Source organism: Equus asinus, chromosome X (assembly GCF_041296235.1).
Source record: "Equus asinus isolate D_3611 breed Donkey chromosome X, EquAss-T2T_v2, whole genome shotgun sequence".
Taxonomy (NCBI): Eukaryota; Metazoa; Chordata; class Mammalia; order Perissodactyla; family Equidae; genus Equus; species Equus asinus.
In genome coordinates, this window is record NC_091820.1 from 17,351,781 (window position 1) to 17,377,878 (window position 26,098).

The 26,098-nt window shown below is 40.3% G+C and overlaps 1 protein-coding gene across 3 annotated transcripts in view; it reads left to right on the forward strand.

Moving 5' to 3' along the window:
* Positions 1 to 26,098, forward strand: part of PHEX (phosphate regulating endopeptidase X-linked) — a 203,005-nt gene that overhangs the window by 66,305 nt on the left and 110,602 nt on the right. For all 3 annotated transcript variants that reach the window (XM_070502642.1, XM_070502641.1, XM_044764063.2), the window contains 2 exons: positions 8,068 to 8,161; positions 10,292 to 10,420. In XM_070502642.1, coding sequence (XP_070358743.1) covers positions 8,068 to 8,161; positions 10,292 to 10,420 — 223 coding nt within the window. The remainder of the gene's footprint in view (positions 1 to 8,067; positions 8,162 to 10,291; positions 10,421 to 26,098) is intronic.

Genomic DNA, 26,098 nt, shown 5'->3' on the forward strand with positions numbered 1-26,098 from the left:
AACTTCAGGAACTGTCAGGGTTTCCTATTTTAAAGAAAGTTTTAGAGTTTGTTGCTTTGCTACTTTAGCACTGTAAATCAGGAAATCCTAAAAATGCCCGGGAAAGAGAATTTTACATCTTCATAAAGCCATTCAGATTTGACTACAGAAGATGAAGCACAGAAAGGTCAATTAGTTTACAAAGACAATTTACTAGGCTAATTGCCAGGCTATGATTAAAAATCCTATTTTTTTATTTGCACTTAGACAAAGCTTTGTTGCCAGGAGTTATGGAAAAAAGGCACTGCAAAAGTCCTAGGAATAAAATTTAGCATCCGTCCTCACCTACAGAAACACTTAGACCCCTTTGAAGAGCTGCTGTTCTTTTAAAGAGGATATCATCTTATAGTAAAAGCGATACGTGTTCATTGAGGAAAGCATACAGAAAAGGAAGAGAAGAGACAATACTAAATTCACTTAAAATTCTACTGTTTAGAGATAAGCAGTGATTCTTGGAAGATTTTCTAAGTGAAAGTGGGATCTAGAGGTAGGTAAGTGTATACGTGGGGTAGAACCTTGCTATTCAAAGTGTGCTCTGTGGACCAGTAATGCCAGCAGCATCACCTTGGGCCCTTGGTAAAAATACAGATTCCAAGGCCCCTCCTCCAAAGAGCCCAATACAGTAGATCTGGGGTGGGACCCAGGAATCTGTGTTTTAACAAGCACCCCAGGAATGTCTTATAATTAGCTTTTATGGGGACTCCCTGCATTCGAAGACTTATTCATATGTACTTCCTAGCTCTGAAATACTGTAAAAATATGACCCAAATGATTTTCTTCTCCTGTGCCATTGAGTTACTCAGCACATTTTAATCTTTGGTGGTAATTTCTGTTGAAAGGTGGAGTTTGCCATGCTATCTATGCATTCTTCAGTGCCTGAATTGGTTTCTTCTGGTGTCTGTGTAACCTTCAGTTGTAAATTGGTGGGTACTTTTGGAAATGGTGTTGATTTTATTTCCCAAAAAGCATAATTTACAACCAGGGGATAGATTGGGCCTTGGTTTACTATATTAGAAAAATCATCTCTGTGGTGATTATACTATAGAGCTGCAGGACCTGTCATAACCAGAAGGGAACAAGAAAGACTGGGATCGGAGGGAGAGTTTAATCTGGTTCTTGTCAAAATGAGAACTTGGACAAATGTAAACATAGTGAACAATAGTGGGAGGAAATATAGATAGAAAAATTACCCACAGACATTATGTACATATGCAACTTCATTTTTAAATAAAGACAAAAACCAAATCTCTTTCATGTAGTTTACTCCTCAACAACCCATTCATCAAAAACAACTTGTATTTTGTGTGTTCTTATGAGATTTCAAGGCACTGTGTACATCTTGAGAAGATTGATAACATTTGATTTGCATAGCACAGTAAGTTTTTTATACTGCTAATCATGTTTGATCCTCACTTGTATAGCATTACAGTGGCAGTCAAGGAAATGTCCCCTTGGGTCCCCATAGTTACCATATTAGTCAGGACATGCCAATTGCTGTAACAAGCACCTCTAAACTCTCATTGGCTTGCACAATAAAAATTGTACTCTCTGCTTATAGAGCAGTTGAACATGGGTGTCCCTGTAAGGTGGCTTTCCTCAAATCAGTGACTCAGGAACCCAGGCTCCTTCTGTCTTGTGGCTCTGCTCTCCTCCGCATTTTTGGAATCCCCTCCCTTCAGCTGGTAGATGGGGAAAGAGAGAGTGGTGGATTTTACAGAATGGTTTTGTAGGAAGGCCTAGAAGTGGTGCAAGTCACTTCTACTCATATTCCCTTGGCCAGAACTCAGTCGCATGGCTCATTCAGCTACAAGAGAGGCTGGGAAATATAGTCTAGCTGTGTGCCCAGGAAGAAAATATCAAAGAACTTACCCAATTTTCTGGAAATGACCTTCTCTTATTTGCACCCCCTCCCCCATGACACAGTGAGCACATGATGGCAGGAACTTTTGTAATTGCTTTTGTAACTTCAGGGCCTAGCACAGTACTTCTCACATAGTAGATACTTCCTAAAAATTTCTGGAAGTTAACTAGATGTCCTATAACCACTATGACACATAAGCAGAACCCCAAAGGATTAAGGAGGAGTTTTCCCAGTAGGGGGGAGTAGAAAAAAGGGGATGTTGAGCCTGTTGGGTGATGGGACTAGCATGAACCTGGATGTTGCCTTTGAGGCAGGAGTCGAGAGAGCTGGGGAGGCTTTGAGGGGCCTCTGTGGGCTCAGGTTTCCTAGAGGAAAAGCTTCAGCTTATCATTTCCAGCACTCTCCCACCTCTCCCGTGGAGGCACCGTTGAAGAAACAGCCAGTCTTTCTCAAGTTTGGTGTCTCGGCTGTGCCTCTGTTTGGAGAATCTGCCTATGAAAATTGCACATGGGTCCTGATGATGTTAACCACCATTATGGTTAACGGTTATTTTTGATTCTTACAATAGCAGTATGTTGTTCCCATTTTACAGATAAAGAAGGTTAAGTGACTTGCCCAAGGACACACCTCTAAGAGGAGGCAGAGCTGAGATTCTAAACTGGGCCACCCTCATTCTATGTCTTGTCTCTTGTCCATACATGTCCCTGTATGGAAAAGAGACACTTTTCAGGCACTTTACTGCTGGTTTTCGAGATAGACAATCCTCCTACCGTTTTCAGGGTTCCAAAGCCATCCTGGGTGGTATCAGCTGCTCATTTCTTGACTGCTACTTCCCCATTTATATCATGAGCCCCCCGCCAGGCTGGTGGGATTAGGCCTCTCTTGCTGACCGAGTGGCTGAGGGGACAGTGACGCTGACTCTCTGGCAGGTGGTGAATGGCACAAAACTAGAGCAGTGAGATCCCCTAGAGGTGGTGCTGGAGACTGCGTTGGCCTTGGCTCTTCAAGGGAGGAGGAGGCCAGGGCAGGGTCATTTGGGAGCACAAACTGGAGGCTGCCTGTGGGGAAAAGGAGTTGGTGTTCAAGGAGGAAAGGGAGTGAGGGTGCAGTGATGTGCTGGGTCACTCAAGTTATGTGCACTTCTTCGCAATTCCACATTGAGTGATCTTATGTGGAGAGTTTGAAATCAACTCTGGTGGGAGCATTTACACCATGGAAATCGGCAAATCCTACAAATCAAGTTTTTTTTTTTCTTGGCAAACCAGTTGTGAAACATTTACTAGCACATTGCTGAGTGAGGGACGCTGCAGACTTCCCTCCCTTTCTGCCCCCCTCAGCTCTCCTCCCGACTCCTGACTTGAGGCTGCCTCAGACACTCACCATTTAATTTGGTCTGAGGAGCAAGAATGGGAGGGGGAGAGGCTGAGGAAGGATAGCATTAGAGGAATTTGACTTGGGATCTTCTTCTTGCCCAGATCTGGCCTCATGGAGATCATCTGCGTCAGAACCTTTTTTTTTTTTTTTAAAAGCAGGCTGGCCTAAGGCGAACCCTGGAGATTTTGCCAAGCCTCTGTGATCTTTCCTGTCTTCAGTTTTATTTTCGTATAATGCAAGCACAATACACGGTCAAGTGAGATGATTTTTGTTGGACAGATGCTGCTAAAGGCTTACGTGGACAATGTGCTGTTATGTGTACTTGCTATGGGGCTCAGTGCTGCTGAGGGTGATCTAAGGCCTTGCTGTTCAAAGTATGGCCCCGGGAGCAGCAGTATAGGCCTTGCCTGAGAGCTTGTTAGAAATGCAGAATCTCAGGCTCTGCCCCAGACCTGCTAAATCAGAATCTGCACCTTAATAAGATCCCCAGGGTATTCGTGTACACATTAAAGTTTACTAAGCACTACTCGAGGATTAGGAAGTCCTAGTTTAGCTGTATGTGCAGAAAGACGAGGAGACGGAGTTTTCCTAGACCAGTACCAGAAGCCCCTGGAGGGCTTGTTAAAACAGACTGCTGGGCCCCACCCCACAGTTTCTGATTCAGTAGGTCTGAGGCAAGGCCCAGGAGTTTTCTAAGAAGTTCTAAGGTGATGCTGAAGCTGCTGCTCCAGGAACATACTTGGGGAACCACTGCCTTAGGCATACCTCTGAGCAGCCTCTAGGATTTAGGAAGATCTCTTTGGCATTGAGAACCTTTAAGAAGAACTTGTTTGGCTCACCTCAGGTAGTATGACAGAGAGGAGCAAGTGCAAGCTCTGGAATCTGAAGACCCAAATGTTAGTCCTGGATTGGACACAACCTTGGAAGTCCCTTGACCTCTGACCTTCATTTTCTTCACCTAAAAATGGGGATGATAATAATAATCACCCCATAGCATCACCACGAGGATCAGAGAAGGTACTTTATGATGTCTTAAATGCAGTACAAATGTAAGCTGTCACTAATTGAGAAAAAGGGGCAGCAAAACTTCTTAAAAAATAATCTTCCGAGTCAGAGGCTTTGGGAAATGATTTCATGTTGTTCTCTTAGTGGTGAGTTCTCTCCTGAGATGCTTTGCTTTCTTCTTTCTTTATTGCCATTTGGAGAAATTACCATACTGCTGAAAATACTTTCTGAAAAAAAAAAAAGGTATTGTGTGTTATTTTCAAGGGTTATTGCTGAGTCTGATTTTCGTTTTGTTTTTTGATGTATCTGAGCATTAGGTGGCAGTGATTCAGTCATTATGGTCAGATCTGTTCCTGGCATGGTAATATTAGCACTCCAAAGCTGTGCTCCCCAGCATTCTCTCAGTATATTTGTAACACACTGGAGCAGCTCATCAGCGCCTTTGTCTTGCTGGGTGAGCTTCCCCACATTCCATCTTCCAGCTCTCAGAGGTCTTGTTATGCTATCGTCTTAGTAATGCCTTGCCCATGCAGGCCTTGCACACTGTTTTTTCTCCATACCCACAGATTTCTGTGAAGCGCCTTTTTCGGAGTGTTTTGGGGTTTCCATAACTGGCCAGGAAATCTGCTGAATTTGAGGCATTAGTTCATCACTGTGTAGCATGGGGAAAAGCTCACAGGCTTTAGAGTTAGACACACCTGCGTTTGGTCTAGCCTCTATTGCTTATTACGCTGGTTCTCCAACTTGGTTGCACGTTGGACTGACTTAGGGGGAATTTAAAAACAATATTTATGCTGGGTCGCACCCTAGAGATTCTGATTTAATTGGCCTGGAGTGGCTTGGGCATCTGGACTTTTAAAACTCCCTAGGTGTTTCTCCTAAGTTGGAGATTCACTGACTATGTGATCATGAGTTACTTAATGGTTCTAGGCCTCAAGTTTCCTTATATGTAAAATGGATATAATAACATCTCTCCTTTAGTGGTGCTGTGGGGGTTATAGATAATGTGAGATGCCTACATGCTATGATTTCAAGGGAGCTGGAAAGGCCCACACTTCTAAAACCCCAGCGTACTTCTGCCACAATGCCTCTTCTTCCACCACCATCAGGCCCCATCCTAACTATCTCCCCCGTTAATCTGGTTCATCACTGCCTCCATGAGGGAATATCTTCTGAATTCATGTAAGGATATCTGCTGGCTGTGGACCTCCTCCTAATCTGCAGCTGTGGCTCCAGCATAGGTCTCACACCCAGCAAGGAGGATTTTAAAGTTGAGGAACACACAGACCTTGTGTTAGGGTGAGGCTCTGCCCCATTGTCATTCTCTAAACTGGACTCTGATTGCTGCCTGCATCTCCTCACTCTAGCTGGCCTTTCTGCTTACCTCAGAGAGTGATGACCCTGCTCACCATTCCCTCCAACACATAAGCTATGCCTACATTATTTAGCCTGTCCACAGCTCATGTTCCTGCCTCACACCCCTAAGCCCTCCATCCCTGAGGCGTAGCCCCTGTCCCTCTCATAAAGCCTACTCCCATCCGTCAGTTTGAGGTGTGTGCTCCTTCCAGTGAAATGTCTGGTGCGCACTTTTGGGCACTGGGGTCTGCCAAATCATTATTTATGCACTTGTTTCATTTCCCTTGCTCAGCTACAAGCTTCAGGAGATCAGGGACTATACCTTCCTCACCTTTCCATTTCCCCAGTACCTAGAGCTATCAGTACATATGTGGGTGCTCAGGATGTGCTGATTGAGTGAAAGGAGCATCCCTTATGTACTTACTGTGTGTGCCTTCAATTAAAAACCTGATTAGATGAACAAGCTGAAATCTGAAGTCCTGTGTCTTCCAACTAGACTCTAAATTCTCTGAATGTAGGTGCTGGGTTCCTTTTTTTTTTTTACATTACACATGACGTCTGGAACGATGCTTGGTCAATTGTAAGTGCTCAGCGAACACTTCTTGTCTTGCTCAGGAGTAGGGATGTGAACTCAAAAGATCTAAAAGAATGACCTAAAACTAAATGTTTATTATAGTAGCCTCAACAGAGCATGGGTGAAGGTTAGACTTTGCTGATGAGAGCAGTGGTCTTCAAGGGGTAGTATGCGTACCCTAACAACATCCACTGGGTTCAAGTAGAAAATTTCAGAACTTCTATGTATCTTTATTTTTTTATTTAAAGGATAATTAGGCTATCAAGTTCTGTATAGGTGGCCATGGACCCTTCATTTGATCTGTATGGCCCACATTGGGGAGACAGTGTCACCCTCACTGGTTTGTTTTCATTCAATATATTGAAAATAATCTTGAGTCATCTACATATACCTATAAATTTATTAATTTTATTATCTGGTTTAAGCCTCAAAAAATGGACAAATGGCTTTAAAAATTCTTGCAGAGAAACAGGAATCAAAGCTGTTACTAGTAATCTAAGCACAAGCGAATGGCAAGAAAATGGCCGAAGTGGCCATTCTCCCACTTGAGTATGCTATCTTGGTTAGCCAGATGACAAGGTAAAAACAATGGTAATTTAACCAGATCTGACAAGGATGTGGTCCAAAATGTTTTGAAATATTCAAGAAGACTATATGAAATGTGGATTTACATCCACTGTCATTGTGTATTACCCTAATTATCTGTGGATAATGTGTCTTGGAAAATTAACTGATGGTATTTGAAGAATTAAATAATGACTTTTTAAAAATCTTTATTTCATTTTATCTTGCAGAATTTCTATTTCTATATTTGTTAAAGAATTCCTAATGTTAGTCTCTTAGTATATCTCTATATAAATTCAAATAACTCTACATATATTGAGTGTATATGCTGAAAACTATTTTATTCCTAGGAGTGCACGTCCACTGGGTTAGAGTGTCATGCAAATGAGGATGTGGGTTGTTCTGGATGGGCCAGTTACCATCATCATGTCACACTGCTGTCACATACTGGCTGACCTGAGAGCCATCTCAGGAATGTGTTATTAGTCACCATGGTAATGGCACAGCTGGGAGAGGATGGATCATTAAAAATTCATCATCACTATTGAGTTAGAAATTAACTCAGATCGCACATCCTTCTGAGGTCGGGGCATCTTTTGCTCATAGAAAAAGGCAACACTTAACAAAATGTAATGGATTTTTAAAAATACGTATTATGGGCGTTACGTGAATGTATGGGGTTGTATACATGTTTGGAAGTGAACAAAACAACAAAAAAATCTGGAATTTACTCTTTGTCAAGCGTTTTACTATTTATTTTAACCTCACAATAACACTATAAGGTAGAGATCATCCTCACTGTATGACAAGGAAAGATAAAATCAGTAAGGTTAAGTGACTTGCCCAAGCTCACATACCCAGTAAGCGTAGAACCAGGGTGCAAATTTAGATAATTGGTATTAGCTATTTTATTGCTGTTTGTTTCCAAAGGTAAGAATTCATCTGCATTTTATCAAGTCACTTAATAATTCGAAGGTATTGACAATTTCTAGACATGAAAGGCTGGGCAGCAGTGGGCTCTATGCCCTGAGAGGGAAAGCAAAATGTTCACACACAGGCCTGGAGCTGAAATCTTCATTCCATCTATCTGTATTAGGTGGTGAAAAGCAAGCCAATTTTGGTCGACCTTTTTGACATTGTATCATCTTATGTCATTTCTCAAGTGAAAGTTCTGCAGTTTTGTAGAGCAAGAGGTCCCTCCGTGGAGCTTTGCCAACAGTTTTTCCCAAGGTGTTCTGCAGAGCATCAGGTATCAACCTAAATACAATAAATGTGCACCTCTCTCTATTAACAGGACCATTGCCAACTATTTGGTGTGGAGGATGGTTTATTCCAGAATTCCAAACCTGAGCAGGCGCTTTCAGTATAGGTGGCTGGAATTCTCAAGGGTAAGTTTTAAGAAGATTGCGATGTTACATCACTGGATAACTTGACGTGCTGGAACAGTCCGTATGTTAACTAATCCAATAAAAATCATCTTTAGGGATTGGACAGGGGGAGTTTTGCAGCCCAGATGATACTATTTTTTTTTTTGCTTTATTTCTTTTTATTGAGGTAAACCTTACAGGCCGTGCAGTAATGCTCAAGCTCTACTTTATTGAGGCTATATAAAGATATTTAGGGCAATACTTGGGACCATCACGTTGTTTTCACTCTCCCCCTCTTACGAACTTCTCCCCATTTTTCCCCCAGTGTTTTTAACTGGGTCACTGTATTTATAGTTTAACATTTCTTAGTGACATATTTGTCACTATCTTTCAGTTTCAGTATTCTGAATATTCAAAATATGCATGATATATGTATTAGATGGTAAAGTTTCATGTTTAATTTAGGGATAGAGTTTCTCTTTAACTTTACCTTGATCTTGTCTTTGAATCTATCCTGATTTGGCTAGGCCGAAGAGGCCTAAATCTAGTTTCCTCTGAGACCTCACTCAACTGCCTGAAACACTTTTTTTCTCCCGCCTCACCTGGCTCTTTGATTTGTGCTTCTCTCCCACTCTTGTTCTCCTCTTATATAGGTGTTATTCTTGTCTTTGTTTCAGAGGCTTTTGTCTGAGTAATTTTCCCACCACTAGAGGACTTAAGGATTTTGTGGCTTTTTAAAATATATATTTTAAACATTTTGTGATTTTAAAAAATTTTTATTTTTTCTTAATTTGAAGTTGTGAATAATGAATTTTATGAGCTGTGATTTCATTTAACAGATGTTTTGGTTATTAGAGAAACTGGTAAGTACAGGAATTCTTAGTGGGTCATTACTCTTGAGGAATAACACAATGATTTTGGATACGTTTTGGCCCTTTAAAGTCACTAGAATATTGAGCTTTATGGAGAACAACATAAAACAACTGTATATATTGAGGTTATATCAAAGGGTTAAGCTACAAAACAAGTAGATTATATATGTGTGTGTGTGTATTTTTAATTCCTGTGGATCACATAAAAGATAGTTCCCAGCTGCTTTCCATCCCCACTGTGAAGAGAATAAGAGAGAGAGGGGTGAGAAGTAACATGTGAAGATTTGAGGTTAGGTATGAGGGGATGTTTCTTGAGCATAAAGTGCTAAATATAATAGTGAATTGTCAAGGAAGGTTGTAGGATCTCTTTCTCTAGAGGTTTTAAAAATAGATTCATTCCTTGCCTCTAAGAGGAATTCTGTTACTAGAAAGTAGAGGAAGAAGAGATGAATTTAGATGTTAATCCTGTTCACCCTGTACCAACAGCCTGGGTCTAACGTTGTTCAAGTGACACCTCCAGCCATCATTCTCAGGCCTGCCTCCCTCACTGCCTGCCTTTACTTTGCATTTTGAGTGCTCCCAACCTCCAAGGGCCACTTAAATAGTATTTCTTTGCTTTCAACCCCGAGTAAACCTATAAGCCTTTGAAGTCCTGCTTTGAAGCCTCCTTACTTACTTGTAAATGTTTTCTTGTAATGGTTTAATTGGGATGGATGGGAAAAACATTTACGTCTATTTTTTTACTTGGTTACCAGTGTGTTCTTTGCTATGACACAATGTAAATGTGCTTCCTGGGTGGTTCATGGCGGGCCATGTTCTCCTGGTCTGCCTTGTGAGTCTGCTACCCCAGAGCAAGAAAGTCCTAGCTGGGCAGGAACTTGGATCACCTATTGATTTTAGATCTTTCTTGGTGGAACTTTAGTTCTCAGTGAATATTAAATGCTATCTGGATACTTGGACAGCATCCCCTCACATCCCTGCTAACTGCAGAAAAGCTATGCTATTGTCCAATTCCTTTGTTTAATGAGGAAAATTGGAAGGAAAAGAGAAACACATTATTCTCCACTGTCAAAATATTTTCATTAGTTTTAAATATAACTGGGGACAAGCAGAATTGTTTTCTTCCTCTGATTTCACCTTTGGCTCTACTATCTGACACATGTATAATGGGTTGGAGTGAGCAGTGTTTTGTAGACTGTTTTCTTCAGGTTGTTTGAATTTTTTTTGGTTGTAGGTTTTATCCAAGTGAAGCTCAATCTGGATCGATTATCTCCCACAGGTAATCCAGGGGACCACAACTTTGTTGCCTCAGTGGGACAAATGTGTAAACTTTATTGAAAGTGCCCTCCCTTATGTTGTTGGAAAAATGTTTGTGAATGTGCACTTCCGGGAAGATAAGAAGGAGATGGTAAGTGCTGCTCCTCAGCTGGTAAAAACAATGGCAAACTAAGCAGATCTGACATGGATATGGTCAGCAGGCCAATATCAGCCTCCTAGCTCTTCCAGCAATGATTCGAGATGACAGTTATGCTTCAAAGAGGAATTCCTGCAGTACTATATTAACTAAAACCTCAAACTCAAATGTAGAATGTAGTCATGAAAATTAAGAAGATTTAGAAGGGAGAAAACAAGCATGAAGTCATGCCACATAGAGTTAGAATTTCTCCTGTAGAAGTTAAATATGTGAAGTCAGTGCTTAGGGAAAAAAAAGGGATGCAGATAATTTTATGATTGGATATTTGAACTGTTATAATTACAAAAAGTAGAGGTTTTCCAGTCAGCCCTCTTTGTTTTAGAAATGAGGAAGCTGGAGATGCAGAGATGAAGTGATTTGTAATATATTTAACAACTATTAAGTGGCTTAGAAATAGAAATAGGGCTGGCCCCGTGGCTGAATGGTTAAGTTTGTGCGCTCCGCTTTGGCGGCCCAGGGTTTTGCTGGTTCGGATCCTGGGTGCGGACATGGCATGGCTCATCAGGCCATGCTGAGGTGGCGTCCCATATGCTACAACTAGAAGGACCCACAATTAAAATATACAACTATGTAGTGGGGGGATTTGGGGAGAAAAAGCAGAAGAAAAAAGAATATTGGCAGCAGTTGTTAGCTCAGGTGCCAGTCTTTGAAAAAAAAAAAAAAAGAAATAGAAATAAAATATAGGGTTTTTTCCTTTTCTTCTTATGCTGTTTTCTAAAAACTAAAGAGATGTGACATTTATCTCACAGAAAACACTCTATTTTTTTCTAAACCTAAAAAGAAATCCTTTTAGAAAATTTTAAATATATACAAAAGTGGAAAGAGCAGTATAATAAACTTCCATGTACCTATGATCCCTGGCTATTTCTAATTGCTGTACTGACATTAATGGCCCAGCCAGATACATCTAACAAAAACTGAGGTTTTGTTTCATTCATTTACTCAACAAATATTTGTTGAACACCTATTATATGCCAGGCACTGTTCTAGGCACTTGGGATACAGTAGAGAACAAAACAAAGATCCCTGACCTCATTGATTGATACTCTAATGGGGGAACAGACAATAAAAAATCAACACAATGCATAAATTAACAATTGTGTTAGAAGATGGTAAGGACTCTGGAAAAAAGAAAAAGGAGATAGGGTAGAGAGGAATCAGGAGTGCTGGAAGGTGCGGGTGTGTGGGTTGGGTTGTAGGATGAAATAGGATGGTCAAGAAAAGCCTTACTGTGAAGATGACATTTGGCAAAGATTTGAAGGAGATTAGAGAATTAGATATGGCTGCTATCTGGGCAAAGAATGTTCTAGGCAGAAGGAACAGTTAGTGCAAAAGCCCTAAGGCAGGGATGTGCCTGGAGTGCTCAAGGTCCTCGTGGCTGAAGCAGGGTGAGCTAGGGTGAGGGAAGTAGGCACTGAGAGCAGAGCAGTCACTGGGATGGTGGCTTTTTTTTTTCTAAGGCCCATGGGCCATTGTAAGAATGTTGACTTTTACCCTGAGTGAAGTGGGGAGCTAATGCAGGCTTCTGAGCAGAGGCCTGATGTGACCCGACTTATGTTGAGAGGATCACCCTGGCTGCTGTGCTGAGAAGAGACTGTAGGGGGTCAAGGATAGAAGCAGGGAGGCCAGTTAGGAGACTATTGGAGGGACCAGGGCAGAGATGGTGGCTTGGACCAGGTGGTAGCAATGAGATTTGCAAGAAGGGCTTGGATTCTGAATACATTCTGAAGGGTAGAACCAGCATAATTTGCTGACAGATTGGATGAAGGATCTGAGAGTAAGAGCTTTGAGTCTGGTTAAATGGAAGTCTGGAGTTGCTGTTAACTGAGATGGGGAATACTGTGGGAGGACCAGGTTTGGAAGAGAAGATCAGGAGTTTAGTTTTGGTCATGTTGAACTTGACATGTTATCAGACTTCCAAGTGGAGATGTCAAGGAGGCAGTAGGTTATATGAGTCTTGAGTTCAGGGTTGGAGGAGAGAGGGGAAGGTGTGAAATAGTTGACAAGGGGAGTGGGAGAATGAGTAAACTGAGGAAATGTAGTATGGCTGCCTGGAGGCGGTAATAATCTAGGTGAGGGTGGAGGTGGCTGTAAGACTCCTCACCTTGGCAGTGTGTTGTTCTCCATCTCTTTCAGCTGAATTGGCAGAGAGGGTATATTTTGATTTAGAAATTTGGATTTAGCCAGGTTTTTTTTTTTTGTGTGTGTGCATTTTCTTTGTCAAGAATTAAATTTTACAAATGGCGTGAAACAAAATATCTACACATGATTAACTAATGTAGGGGAGGAAAAATAATTTTCCCTCTACCCTTCTAGGTTCTTGGCTGAGACCCCCTGTAATGAAAGACAATAAAAGACAGATTAACAAGAGAAAAACAAACAGAAGTTTAATAACATGCATACCTCCCATATACATGGGAGAGCCTTAGGAAAACTGAGTAACTCCCAGAAATGGCCCAAGCCACCATCTTCAATACTATCTTCAGCTGAAGACAAAAGAAGATGTTGAGGGTGGGGGCAGTTATGACAGGTGACCAGGAAAAGTACAATAAACAAGGGTAAGGTTGTTATGCAGAGTTAAGTCCTGTCTTCTCCACTGGTAAGAGTTTCTAGAGATTTAGTCATCTCTCTCTTCCTGGTAGAGAGAGGGAGACACCCTTACAATGAAGAACTCCCTTATAAATGTTTATTTCTCTCACAAAGGGGTAACTTCTACCCTATTTTCAGAGATTCTCCTGTGTCTGCAGCCTCTCAAAAATAATCAGCCCAAAATAATCAATATGCCAAAGAGGCATATTTTGGGGTGGCAAATTCTGCTCCCCTTCACTAATAATAATCCATTGTAGTCAGTCAGATATGAATATAGGAGTAGCTTGGGTACAGGTCATCAGTAAACACTGAATTTAAAGACAAAGATATAAAAAAGCTTAAGTCATGATAATCAAACGATTGGTATTATGTATTGCTTATGTAATACACAACTATGTATTATATGCTGAAGTTTTCTTAGGAATAGCATAAATCTAAGTACATTTACTGCGATTTTTGCTGTCTGGAGACAGCAAAATTGGAGAATTTAGAGAATTTTCTGCCAAGTTTGAGACTTCATATTTGAACCTGAAAGTCCTCTTCTTGCAAATAATTCCACTGAAGAATTAATGTCTTATTTCAAAATACTCAATATTCCCATTGTGTGTTTTCTTTCACTCCTTAGTTGGAGTAAATGGATTGAGAATTTGTCAGATAATCACAGTGGTAACACTATAAGCTCTGGGAAGGATATAAAAACAATTAAGGGATAATGGAGGTGTTTTTTTTTATATAGCAGGAATTTTCTTGGCAATAGAAGAATTTTATGTAATATGAAAGGTATGTGGATTACTTTGTTTTTCTTAGTTTGCGTGTGAAAGTCCCTTTTTCATGTGTCACAGTGTGATACTCTAAAATAAAGTTGATTTTGGCAATTTCCCTCCTTATTTTGATGTACACGGGACATGGAGATAATGTGATAGTTACACAGATCCTCATCTATTTTTAAATAAAATTATTTGCCACCCTTAAACTGAAGCTATTTGCCTCAGGGAATACTTAAGTTGGAAACTTCTAAGAGGACTATCTGCCTTTTATAGCCTTGTTACAGGGCTCCCATCCAAGAACCACCTGGAACCACTGATTTATTTGAAAATCATTCTATATTATTAGCTATAGGCCAAAGAAAAAGAAAAACAGAAAGATCCCCAATGAAACGAATTCCAGAGACTCTAACTCAGATGGAAGGCTGCCATTGTTTTGTTTACCAAAAAACGGTTGTTAAGCAAATAAATGCATTCAGAAGGTTAAACTTCAGGTACTTCTCAAACTTTAATGTGTACAAGAATCACATGGGGATCTTCTTGTTGAAATGCAAAATTTCCTTGCGTTTTAACAAGGATCTTTTTAACCTGGGTCTAGGGTAGGACCCAAGAATTCGCATAACAAGCTCCCAGGTGATGCTGGTGATGCTGGTGCTGCTGGTCCGGGGACCACAATTGGAATAGTAAGGTCTTTGCATCATTCATTCGTTTGCAAAGAGTTACCACCAAAAACCTCAGCCCTGGTGATTGGTGTGAGCAGGCCTGGCTGCTAACTTGGGCAGCAATACTTCCTTTACTAAAGCCTGTTGCGTTAGTGCAAGTAGCTGCTTCAGTTGATCAATCAGATCATTGAAAATTTCCCTGATTCAGAGTGGCTTAAATAGACTGTGCCAAACTCGGTGTGAGGGCCTCCAGGCTGCTGCTGCTTGTTTCTTTTCCCTCCTGAACTATTTAGTTTTCTTTTGAAAAGTGGTACTTAGATTCCTCCAAGGGACTTCCTGCGTCTCCTCAGTATCTGTTTCCACAGCCTCTTAATGGTGGGGTTGGCACCCTTTGTTATAGAGGGTCGGAGAGAGGAGTTCACTTTGTTTTCTTTGTAGGGGAGGAAGCAACCTCGTCCCCACCGCAAACCTACCAGAGTTCTCTTCCTTTTCACCTTGGAAAACACACAATTCCATGTTACTGGTTCTTTATAACTTCCATATACAAGTGTGCATGTGCACCAGACACACATATGTATACTCATATTCATTCACACCTAACTATGGGGGTTTTACAGATTTAATTAAAAATGGAAAGAATAGCATGTAGAAAAAGGAGACTCTTTCAACAGAAAGCCACCTAAAGAGGCCATATGGAACAGTCTCCTGCCTTTCAAATAGTGACAGGGCCTTAACCCATTTGGGACTGGCTGCAAGCCTTACCTGTACCTGAGGAACAGGCCAGTGGGGTGAGAGTAGGGAGTTACAGAACTCTTTGGAGAGTGTTTGTCTTTGTCACCTAAAGTAGCACTGTCCATTAGAACTTGAATATGAGCCACATATGTAATTTTACATTTTCTAGTAGACTCATTAAAAAGTAAAAGGACACAAGTGAAATTAATTTTAATAATTTGTTTAACCCAAATATATCTATTATCATTTCAAGTAATTAATATAAATGTGATAGTATATGCTTTATTTCATACTAAGTCCTTGAAACCCCATGTATCTTTTATACTTACAGCACACCTTGATTCGGACTGGCCACATTTCAGGTGTTTAATTGCCATGTATGGCTACCATATTGGACATGTGGTTACTATGTTGAACAGTACCCATCTAAAAAATCTAAACCCCTTGAGTTTAGCGTGGCAGGGCTCAGTCCCTGGGTGACTGGGTGCTAGTAGCCAGGACAGGAATGTGGGGTTGTCAGTCCCTGACCAACGGAGTTTCACAGAGGGCTCTAATATCAGAAGGGAAGGACTCAGGCAACACTGGGATTCATGGCCTGGAAACAGGGGTGTGAGTTGGAGTCCAGCTACTACTTGGTGAGGATGTTCAGGTTCTCTGGGATACCAGCTTACAGGAGGAGGCACATTCCAGACCCTGCTCTGAGGTAAGCACCTTGGAGGCTTGGTTCTCTTTGGCTCGGAGACTGGGTGGGGTGGAGTCTGCAAGTTAAAGATGTTCAGTGCCTGGAATGTGCAAAGGACTCAGTCAAGGTGGGAGCCAGGGGTTCCAAGCTCCACTACCCTCACAGTCAGTGAGGAACATTAAATAATACCCAGGAGTAAAGCTGGCTGGGTGTCAGCAAAAACCAGGGCAAGTGCAATGATGAGTGGTAATTGCCCCTGGGCCTCGGTGGCCAGAACAAAAGGTAGTGAACAGGAATGAATATGCTATCCAGGATTCAGCTCTGGCTATATTCATGCAGGATGCCTGCAGAGGGTTGCTAGGTTTCTGGGTTTTTTTTTGTTTTTGTTTTTGAAAGAAGTCAGAAATATGGATTTTTATGTGAAATCTCCCACAGTTTAAATCTTGGTCAATAATTTGGAGGCCAAACTAAATATGTCCTAGGAATACCATTTTGTGCCTTTTACACTAACATTCTCTCTCCAGTCTTCAGAGCGAAAAATCAAGACCTTGTCTGTCAGAGAACTTCTTTGATTTTTTATCTTATTTAGAAGAAGACCATGCATAATTTTAAAATATAGTATATTAGCTCAACATTTTACAAGTTGCTTTTGTGGAAAGTTATACACAGCATATGAAAGTGGGACTCCCTCAGAGAGTGCATGATGTATGGTCACTATAAATAGAGATGTTGCTCTCATTCTACTGTGACAAACCCTGATCTGTATGCTTATGTCCTGAATGATAGGAAAGAGGATTAGGGGTATGTGTTTGTGAAGGGAGGGATGTCTAAAGTTATTACTCATTATTTTTCTCATCCAATTCCTTTTTATAATAATAATTTATGAATATCTGTATTGTACGATTAAATGGCCCAGATAGATATCCACATGCATGGAGGGCAGGTGAAGATCCCAATGATGGCTGGGAAGGGAAGAGATGGTCACCATGGACCTAGTGTGACTGTGATGGTCAGGATATGATGTTTTAAAAATCTGGTGATGATGATAAAGTAGCTAACTTTTACTGAGGTTTAACTGGATGTCTGGCACTCTTCTAAGTGCTTTCAATGTCTTAACTCATTTAATCCTCACAGTGGCTCTATGACTGCTATTATTGTCCCCATCTTCCAGATGAGGAAACTGAGGCTCAGAGAGTTTAAGTAAATTCCCCAAGGTCGTACAGCTTGAAAATGGTTTAGATGGGGTTCAAGCCCAGAAAATCTAGCTTTAAGCCAGTGCTCTATCCCCTTGCTTCTCTCTGAAAAACACTTGAATCTTTACCATTTTTATGACTGAAATTAGGAGACTAGTCATAATGAGGAGTCTTCTTGGTGGCTTGTCCTATAAAGAATTCACCCTTACCAGGAAATTATTTATTCATATGTTAAGATCTTATAAAAATAAATGGCATGCCTTTCCTATTTCTTAACATTTTAGAGGTAGGAAACAGTTGGAATAGATTTTGCTTCTAATATTTCAATATTTTAAAGACAAATACAGTGAAAGCTTAATCAATTCAAATCCAACGAGTTGACATTGCATTTTTTTGTTCACATAATTTTCAGAAGAAAGAGGGAAACAATAAGAAACAAGCTGATTATCAGAGATTTCAGCTAAGGGCAACTTCCGAGGTATATCTTTGACTCAGTCCACACACTGAGCTCAATTTCCAGTATTTTCTACATAAATCATTCTTAGGAGTGATCCCCGATCTTTAGAATGGTGACCAAAGGCTCTGTAAGATTTCTTATCAAAAGAGTCTTTTAAAAATGTTTACCATTCTTTAGTTACTAAGGTGGAGATGTGAACATATATATCAAAAAATGATTTTCTGTTAAGTGTCCATGCAAAAAAAAAAGGAACTTTCTGCTTTAACTGTAGTTTCTAGAAAATTCAGTGAAATTGGAGTTCCCATTTAAACATTTCAGCTGAGCTAAATTATTAAACCATATTAATTTTTCATTAATATGAAAAATTTTTATTTCATTATAGACACTGTGTCCCCAAACTACTTAGCTTTAGTCATATATCTCAGTTCTGCCAATAGGCATTTTTTTGCTGTTCCCTCAAGTTTTCTGTGTTTTTGTTATAGGCTGAACCCTGTTAAAGAAAAAATTATTCTGATACTTGTTAAAATGGTAAGGAAGACTTTATTCAGGACTATTGCAAAAGGTGTCAAGACTATTGTTACCAAACCAGGTTTGTTTTTGCCCCCCACCCAGAAAGCCAAACACTGAGATGTCGAGATTCCAGCAGAGAGTTTAATCATAAGGCAGCCACGTGAGGAAGCAAGAGCATGAGCCTCCAATTCACTTCCCCAAAAATAGGGACTCAGGGATGTTTATGGGATAGGGGGGCAAGGTGGTCTGAAATGTGGAGGGAGGTGAGGAGAGGTAAGATAATTGATGATCTTCGCAAGCAGAGTCAGATTTCATGTCTCTTCATAGGACCCATGTTCACAAAATGGTGGCCTTAGCATGATCTGAGAGTGGAGTTTTTAGCCACTTGACATGAAAAGGTTGCCTAGTGGGCATCTATGCTGGCCCGGTTGATGAGTTGGTGGTCTCAATTTGCCTGAAGTGGACAAGTTGTAATTCCTGAAAAACAGCTCACACACCCATTACCATGGTGATCCAGGCTCCAGGGAGATGTTATCTGTAGGAACCTAGTGGGAGTCAGACAGCATATTGCCTAAGCAGCACAGTTAACAATGGGTGGGTTAAACAGCTAAAAGCAATAATCAGTAATTGCAAAAAGGAAAAAACTTTAGTACCCAGATACTTAATCATCAATGGCTGTTTGCCGGTTTCACTATCACAGTAGGGAAGTGAGATCGGGCTAAACTCTGAATATGGCAAAGACAGCTGGGGATTTATGGTCAACAAGCAGAGTGAGAGGGTCAGAGGATGGAAAATTACTAAGAGGAAACATCAAGGGTTGGGGGACTTCTGCTGAAGGCAGGCCAGGGTGCTCAAGTATCAAGAGCGGGGGATGAGGGATTTGACCAGATGTGGATGGTGCTCAGCTAGCAAGGATGGAAGTTTTTCTCTAAACTGAGTTTTCAGGATTCTTGCTAAAACAAAGCTACGTAGGCCCGTAGGCCCGGCAAGGACAGGATGAGGGCCAGAGTTGAGGCCTAATTAAGAAGAGGGCTTAGAGAACCTGACTAAAGTTTGTTCCAGGAGACAGTCTTTGTCCACCCTCAATTCAAAGCTAAAGTCACTAGTCTCTTATTGTACATTAAAACATTCTGTATGCAGAAGGTTAATCTAGTGAAAGAGGAACAAATCTTTTATTGCACTTCACGTTTAGACTTTATCAAGTGAAAAATTAAAACTTACTGTGTAAAACAATTCACGAATTTCTCCTACATTTTAGTAGCTTATTCTTTTTTCCCTTTATGGTAAAGACATTGTTCACGTCCCCAAGTAATGCCATAGATGACCTACAGTATCTTCCAATTTTCTGAGCTGTTCTGCGTGAGCAATTCTGGTAGTAATTCTTATCCCAAGAACAGGCTTCTCCTCCCACCCCATACTGCTGCAGCTGGTGCCAAAGACTTAAGTACCCACATGGGTCCAATTGCAGTGGTCGAGTTTGAACTTGCAACCTCCATACACTAGGAGTTCACCTCATTAGTAAGCCAAGATAATTGAATTGATGTACTGCCATTAATATTCAAGTTCTCCAATTCCCCCGCTCACCGTTTCTCTCAGTGGTTGAGTAAATGAGATGTAACTCTAACGTTGGTGGCAGAAGTCACTTGAAAGGCAGCATCATGCATTACAGCAGTGCCCTTACACTGAGGGATTCTTTGTTCCTTACAGATGCTGCTACTCACGGTGGTTGCTCTCACTACAGCCATTGTACAGATAAAGATAAAACTTCCTTCAACACGAGTCATGCAAAGAAAGGCTATTCTTTCTGGCTACCAAGTATCTCTGTCTAGTAAATGGTATCAGCTATAATATCAAGATCAGTTTCTCTGAGTTTTTGCTAAAGACCTATCTGGATTAAGACAAACCAAAATGATTTGAGTTTTCAAGGGATTTTTAATAGTTAGAAAATATTGACCTTATACAGAAATTATGTCTGATTTTCTGCAAAGTTGCATTAGCAGCTCATAACCCAGCTCTGCTCTTATCAATTTGGGCAAGTTAGGTAACCTCTTTGTGCCTCAGTCTTCCGTTTATAAATGGTGCATGAGTTTCTGTTGCTATGGTAATGCTGCATAACAATCAATCACAAAACCTCAGTGGCCTTCACCAATAAGCAATTATTGCTGACACTTGTGGAGTCAGTTGGTCCCCCTGGGCAGCTCTGCTTATTTTGGCTGAGCTTCTTGAAGACTGGGGGTTGGCTGGTCTAGGCTGGCTTTGGCAGAGGTGATGGGGATGACTCGGCTGGCTCTGCCCCAGGTCCTTTACTTCTTCAGCCGGCTAGCTCAGGCACGTTCTCATAGAGATGGCAGAGGTGCAAGTGAGCGAGCAGGAACACATGAGGCCTCCTGAGGCCTCAGCTCAAAACTGGCATAGTGTCGTGTTTGCATTCTGTTGGCCAAAGCAAGCCACGAGGCTAATCCAGATCTACAGAGTGGGGAGATAGGTTCTGCTTTTTTAGTGAGAGGAACTGCAAAGTCACACAGCAAAGGGTGTGAATAAAGGGAGGGATGTAGAATTAAAGCCATCATTGCAGTGAATCACAGATAGGGATACAAACAGTACCTACCTCATCGGTTTGTGGTGAGAACTGAGTTAGATAATCCGAATAGAAGACTTAGCACAATGCCTGGTGTGTAGTAAGTGCCCAGTGAATGTTAGCTGGTCTTGTTACTGTGTACTCTACCTAAGATTAACCATAAAGAGAATTCATACCATCAAAGTCCTGGCCTGGACTGTAGCAACCTTCCTGCATTGAGATCTCCTCTTTCTAATTTCTCTAAGAAATAGCGAGAGTGAAGGAGATGCCTGGGAGTTGTTCTGTTCCTAGTCCTCCATACATGCCCAGTGTAGTACTCTCAATTGGGCTAAAGATTCTTTTGATGCTGGTTCCCTGGCCACATTCCAGTCTGCCCTTTCATTTAATGCTAAGTCTGGCTCATAGGAGAGTCTCATGAAACTACTTGAGGAGCCAAATATAATTTCTATAACAGTTCCGGGTATCACAACTCTCTACGGGCTAATTCTTGTTACAACAAATGTCATCAGACCCCAATCCTGACAGCTCTTTTTAAGCAACCTTTGGTAAAATGACATCCAGCAAAACAGGTGATTTAGATAGCTCATTGGGAATTCTTTTGAAATAAATGTGGACACTACTCTTACCCTTGTCCTTGAGTGTACTGCCACAATGACGACACATTTGGCCCCTTTCCTGTTTGTTGTCTACATCTCTGGATAACATTGGCCACTGTTGCCTTTGCCACATATTAATGGTCACAGTCTTGTCAGGCAGATCTGATCAGACCTGTGGACTGCAAAGACCCCGTACTGGATTCATTCACTGAAAGAAAGCATTTATACCCTCCAACAGAGCTGAATTCTGGAAGTGATCAGGCAATTACTTGCTGGGAGGAGTTTACCCATAGCCCAAGTCTGGAGATTATGAGGCTGGTTGACATGTAAATATTATTCTGGTCTCTTATCCATTCTCTCTCTGGGTGGGAAAGTGTGAAACAGGAAAAGACGAGGTATAAAATTAGAACACAGTCTATATGTTCATATCCAGTAAATATTTTATTCTGTATTACTTCCACCCCAGAGTTATCCTTTTTGCTAAAAGAACATGCTAAATTCCTGCACCACCAGACTAACAGGCTTTATAGCGTCTAGAGCACAAATAATTTGGTATTCTTCTTTTCTTTTGCCAGCATGTTTAATAGCTATGCAAGTTTGTTAATCCTGACAAACTGGTATGATTTGTTTTATTAGCTCGCTTGGCTGCCAGAAACCTCAGTATTTTCTAACTATCCTTAGTTTATCTGGCTTGACCACTTCTCCCATCTCAATTTGGTTCTCTTCTTTACTTGTTATTTTAAGCCGTTATTATTTTCCTTTATTGGGAGCCAATTCAAACTCATCTTAATAAATAGTTACAGTGTAAATAGTGAATCAATGAACATTTAATATTTATTAGTGCATTGATTTACTTAATATCTGTATTTCTAGTAAAATGACAGTTGTCAGAAAAAAGTTTTAAAAACTTCCCTCAGATTGCATCCTATTTCTTCAGCGTTAACTACATAAATTACTGATAATTTCCATTTTTCGCATTCACTAACCAAGTGGTTACAATTTGAGGAAACTTGCTCTGCTCTAGACCAGTGGGAAGACTGGAGACTTTTTACTCTTATCTTTTATAAGCTATTACTTATAATTTCTAAATATATTAAAGAGGAAAACCTCCACATTATGCCTTTCATTTATGAATTTTATTAAAATTACAGTATTTTAAGATTAATGCATACAATCAGCCTTGCAGATTTTTTCTTTTTTTTTTGCTACTGCTGCTTTTTTTTTAAGAATTCTATCAGCCTATAATTATTTCTACCAGCTATATAATAGATATATATTTTAAACCATTTTTAGCCGTCTGTCCTGTATCATGTTGGCATTGACAATCTCAGAATAGAATGGGCTAACTTAGTCATTCGATTTCCACTAAAGTTTGTATTTGGAATAACTGTTATACATTAGCATATATAAAGATACTGGATTCTATTTCACTTCTCTGCGAGATACCCACTGGGGGTTTTGAAAAGCATAAATCAACTTGCATTTATTGAGCAGCTGCTATAGGTATTATATGAGGTATGAAATCATATTGTGTGAAGAATCATATCAAGTGAGATATGAAATCATAAAACTAACAAGATGAGATATGAAGTCATAAAATGAACAGTTTTAAATTTGCAGAATACTTTTTAGTTTGCTTACATATCCATGATCTCATTTGATCTAAATCATGATTCTTGTTCTCAGATCTTACAGATCTTGTTGGAGAGACCAAATAAATATAAATGGTAATAAAACACACACCTGCATTCTGATTATAAGCCTAAGGGGAACTCAGACGGGACTGAAAGTGTGCGTTTAAGTGTTTGGGATTCATGAGTGTGAGGTAGGATCTGTGTTTGCTTTGTAGGATTTCTCTATTGCCAGAGACAAAACTTTGAAGGAAACTAGTGTTGACAATGGGGTGACTTGACCCCCTCTTTTCAAAGTAGTGTTGGCATATGTCCCTTCAGATGCATTAATAGAACTATCTTGTCCTATTTAGACAAAACACAAAATTTCTGTGTCCATGTGATAGGAGAAAGGGTAAGGAAAGGTCAAAAGAGGAGCAAGTGAGACAATTTATAATTTACTAAGATAGGAAAATCTCATAAAAAAAGCCTTTGATGGAACAGTAACAGGTGCGTGCGTATGCATGTGTGGACTCATCAGTATGTGACGTCTGATGTAGAACACTACGGGCGAAGTCCTGGGGGACAAAGAATGAAGAAGGGGAGCCCACTTTTAAATAACACTGGTTGAGGAAAAGAACTAATAACTGCTCATAGACCAACCAAATTAATTATATTTTCACAGTGTGGATCCAAAAATCTGAAATAAATAGATGCTTAACAAAATACTGCTTTGCCTAGAGGGCCCTTATCCTGAATGTGGCAGATTTTACCATAATAACACTTGAATTAATTTTTGTATGTTGTATTTTGATTTTTGACTCTAAATAAATATTTTCTATGGATGACTCCACTTTAAGTGATTTCTATTAGTGTTAAATGCTGGCTGTTGGGGCATTAGGTCAAGGTTTGGTGAAGAAATACTATTTCTCTCTTTTTTCTTATTTTAAAATTATAGCAGGCTTTTCCTGCCTCAGGGAACATGACTTGACTGAAGGTGATGTTATTGTGTGATGCTGTAGAGTAGTCTAAAGATAAAAATCAGAAGTGTTCAGTGATTTATCTTCCTAGTTCCAGCATGCTAAAATCATTATTTCTCTTATTTGCATTGACTTGTCAACCAATAACATTAATCACCTTCCAAGATTTCCCTTGTTCTTGAGTTAGACTGGGGTAATTCAGCACCATTTCACAGAAAATGTTGTACAATAAATCTGTGAAGTCTGCAAGAAAGAAAAAATTGAGAACTGGAGATGGGGCCTGGGGTGGGGAGTGGTGGCACCTGAGAGGATGAGGGCAAAGACCACCTGAGGCTAATGGGAAGGCAAAGAGGGCAATGCTTACTTGGGTTTTGACAGCTGTGAGAGGGCCACAAAGAGACTGAGTTATCAAAGCATGGATTTATGGAAGACAGGTTGTGGGGGCAGGGGAGAGGGGAGAGAAGGAAAGGAAGAGGAGGAAGGAAGCTGCATGTGAGTCAGCTGTTTGTCATTCCTCATCCCTGCAAAGGGCTGAAGTCTTTTCACCTCTGTTTATTTTCATTTGGAATGCCAATCAGCAGGTTACAGACAGAGCGCTTTGAAAATCTATGCAAAATGCTTAAAACTTTAATGAACTTGATAGCCCTTATAATGCCCAGGAATGGCCAGGGGAGGATCCTATGAAACCACGCTGCTTAGAGATAAGTATCTGGAAGCACTATACCCCATTTTAATAATAAGTACATACTTCATAAAACTGCCCCAAAAAGAATAGGGACAAAATGACCTTAAGATTCACCGTGGAAGTCCAAAAATTCCTAAGTATATATTTGCCAAGGTCTCTTTGGCTTGGAGAGTGCTTATTTTGTTTAGTTGATTATTTTAAACCATAATGAAAGCAGATTAGTTTTCTTACTCTTTACTCCAAATAAATATTTTCCTTGGATATAGTCAGCTTTTTCCATATTCTTTAGGTGCTTTCTCTTATCGCTGCATGTTGGCTAGAGTATTGAGATGAAGCCTTTCATTGCCCTCTTTGTCCTCACCTGTAACTACCCCTTTTCCTACCAATATGTTCATGCCAGCAGGATGGATATAGCTGTGTGTGAAGACATCGAATATTTGAGAGAAACCTCCCTTTTAGCACATCTTGTTCCTATTTCAATGGAGAAAAGACACACCATTATACTAGGACTTTCAACCTTCCACCATTTAATCTGTAGGTTCTTCTGCATTTGTGTCCATCATTTATCCTTCTCTTTTCTCATAATTGTGTCTCATGTCTAAGGTGAATCCTTTCATATATTCTCTGGATCCTGTCCCCCTTTGCCCTCTCAGAGACTGTTCTTTTCTTTTTTTCTCGTCTATATTTTCAGCCTCTTCCTCTTCACTGAATCCTTTCCTTTTTTTTTTCTTTTTGTATTTTTTAAGACGACACTTTTTTTAGTGCAACTTTAGATTTGTAATTTAGAGGAGGAAAAATAATTTTCCCACACGTCTAGGTTCTTGACTGAGACCTCTCTGTAATAAAAAACAGATTAGTAGGAGAAAAACAGAAGTTTAGTAACATGTATACCTCCTGTAAACATGGGAGATGCCCAGGAAAACTGAGTAACTATCCAAAATGACCCAAGCCACCACCTTAAATATGATCTCCAGCTAAAGACACAAGAGAGTGGTGGGCAATGGAGGCCAGTTGTGGGAGGTTTTCAGGAAATCACAAAGGTATGGAGATTATGCAGATTTAGGTCCTTGCCTTCTCCACTGATGTGAGTTTCTAAAGATTTAGTCCTCTGTCTCTTCCTGGTATGGAGAATGGCACCCTTACAAATGAAGAGTTCCCTTATAAACGTAAATGTCTCTTACAAGAGGATAACTTAACTGATTTTCAGAGCTTTTCCTCTCTGCTCCTTCTTAAAAATAATCAGCTAAAGGTAATCCTTATGCCGAAGAGGCATATTTTGGGGTGGCATATTCTCCCCTTCAACAACAGAATTGAGAGGAGGGTACAGAGATTTCTCATAAACCTCTGCCCCCACACATAACATGGTCTCTCCCATTAACATCGCTCACCAGAATGATACATTTTTTTTTCTAAAAATGAACCTATTTTGACACATCATAATTGCCCAAAGTACATAGTTTACCTTAGGGCTCACTCTTGGTGATATACATTCTATGGGTTTGGACAAAAGTATGACATATATACATCATTGTAATATCTTACAGCATATTTTCCCTGCCCTAGAAGTCCTCTGG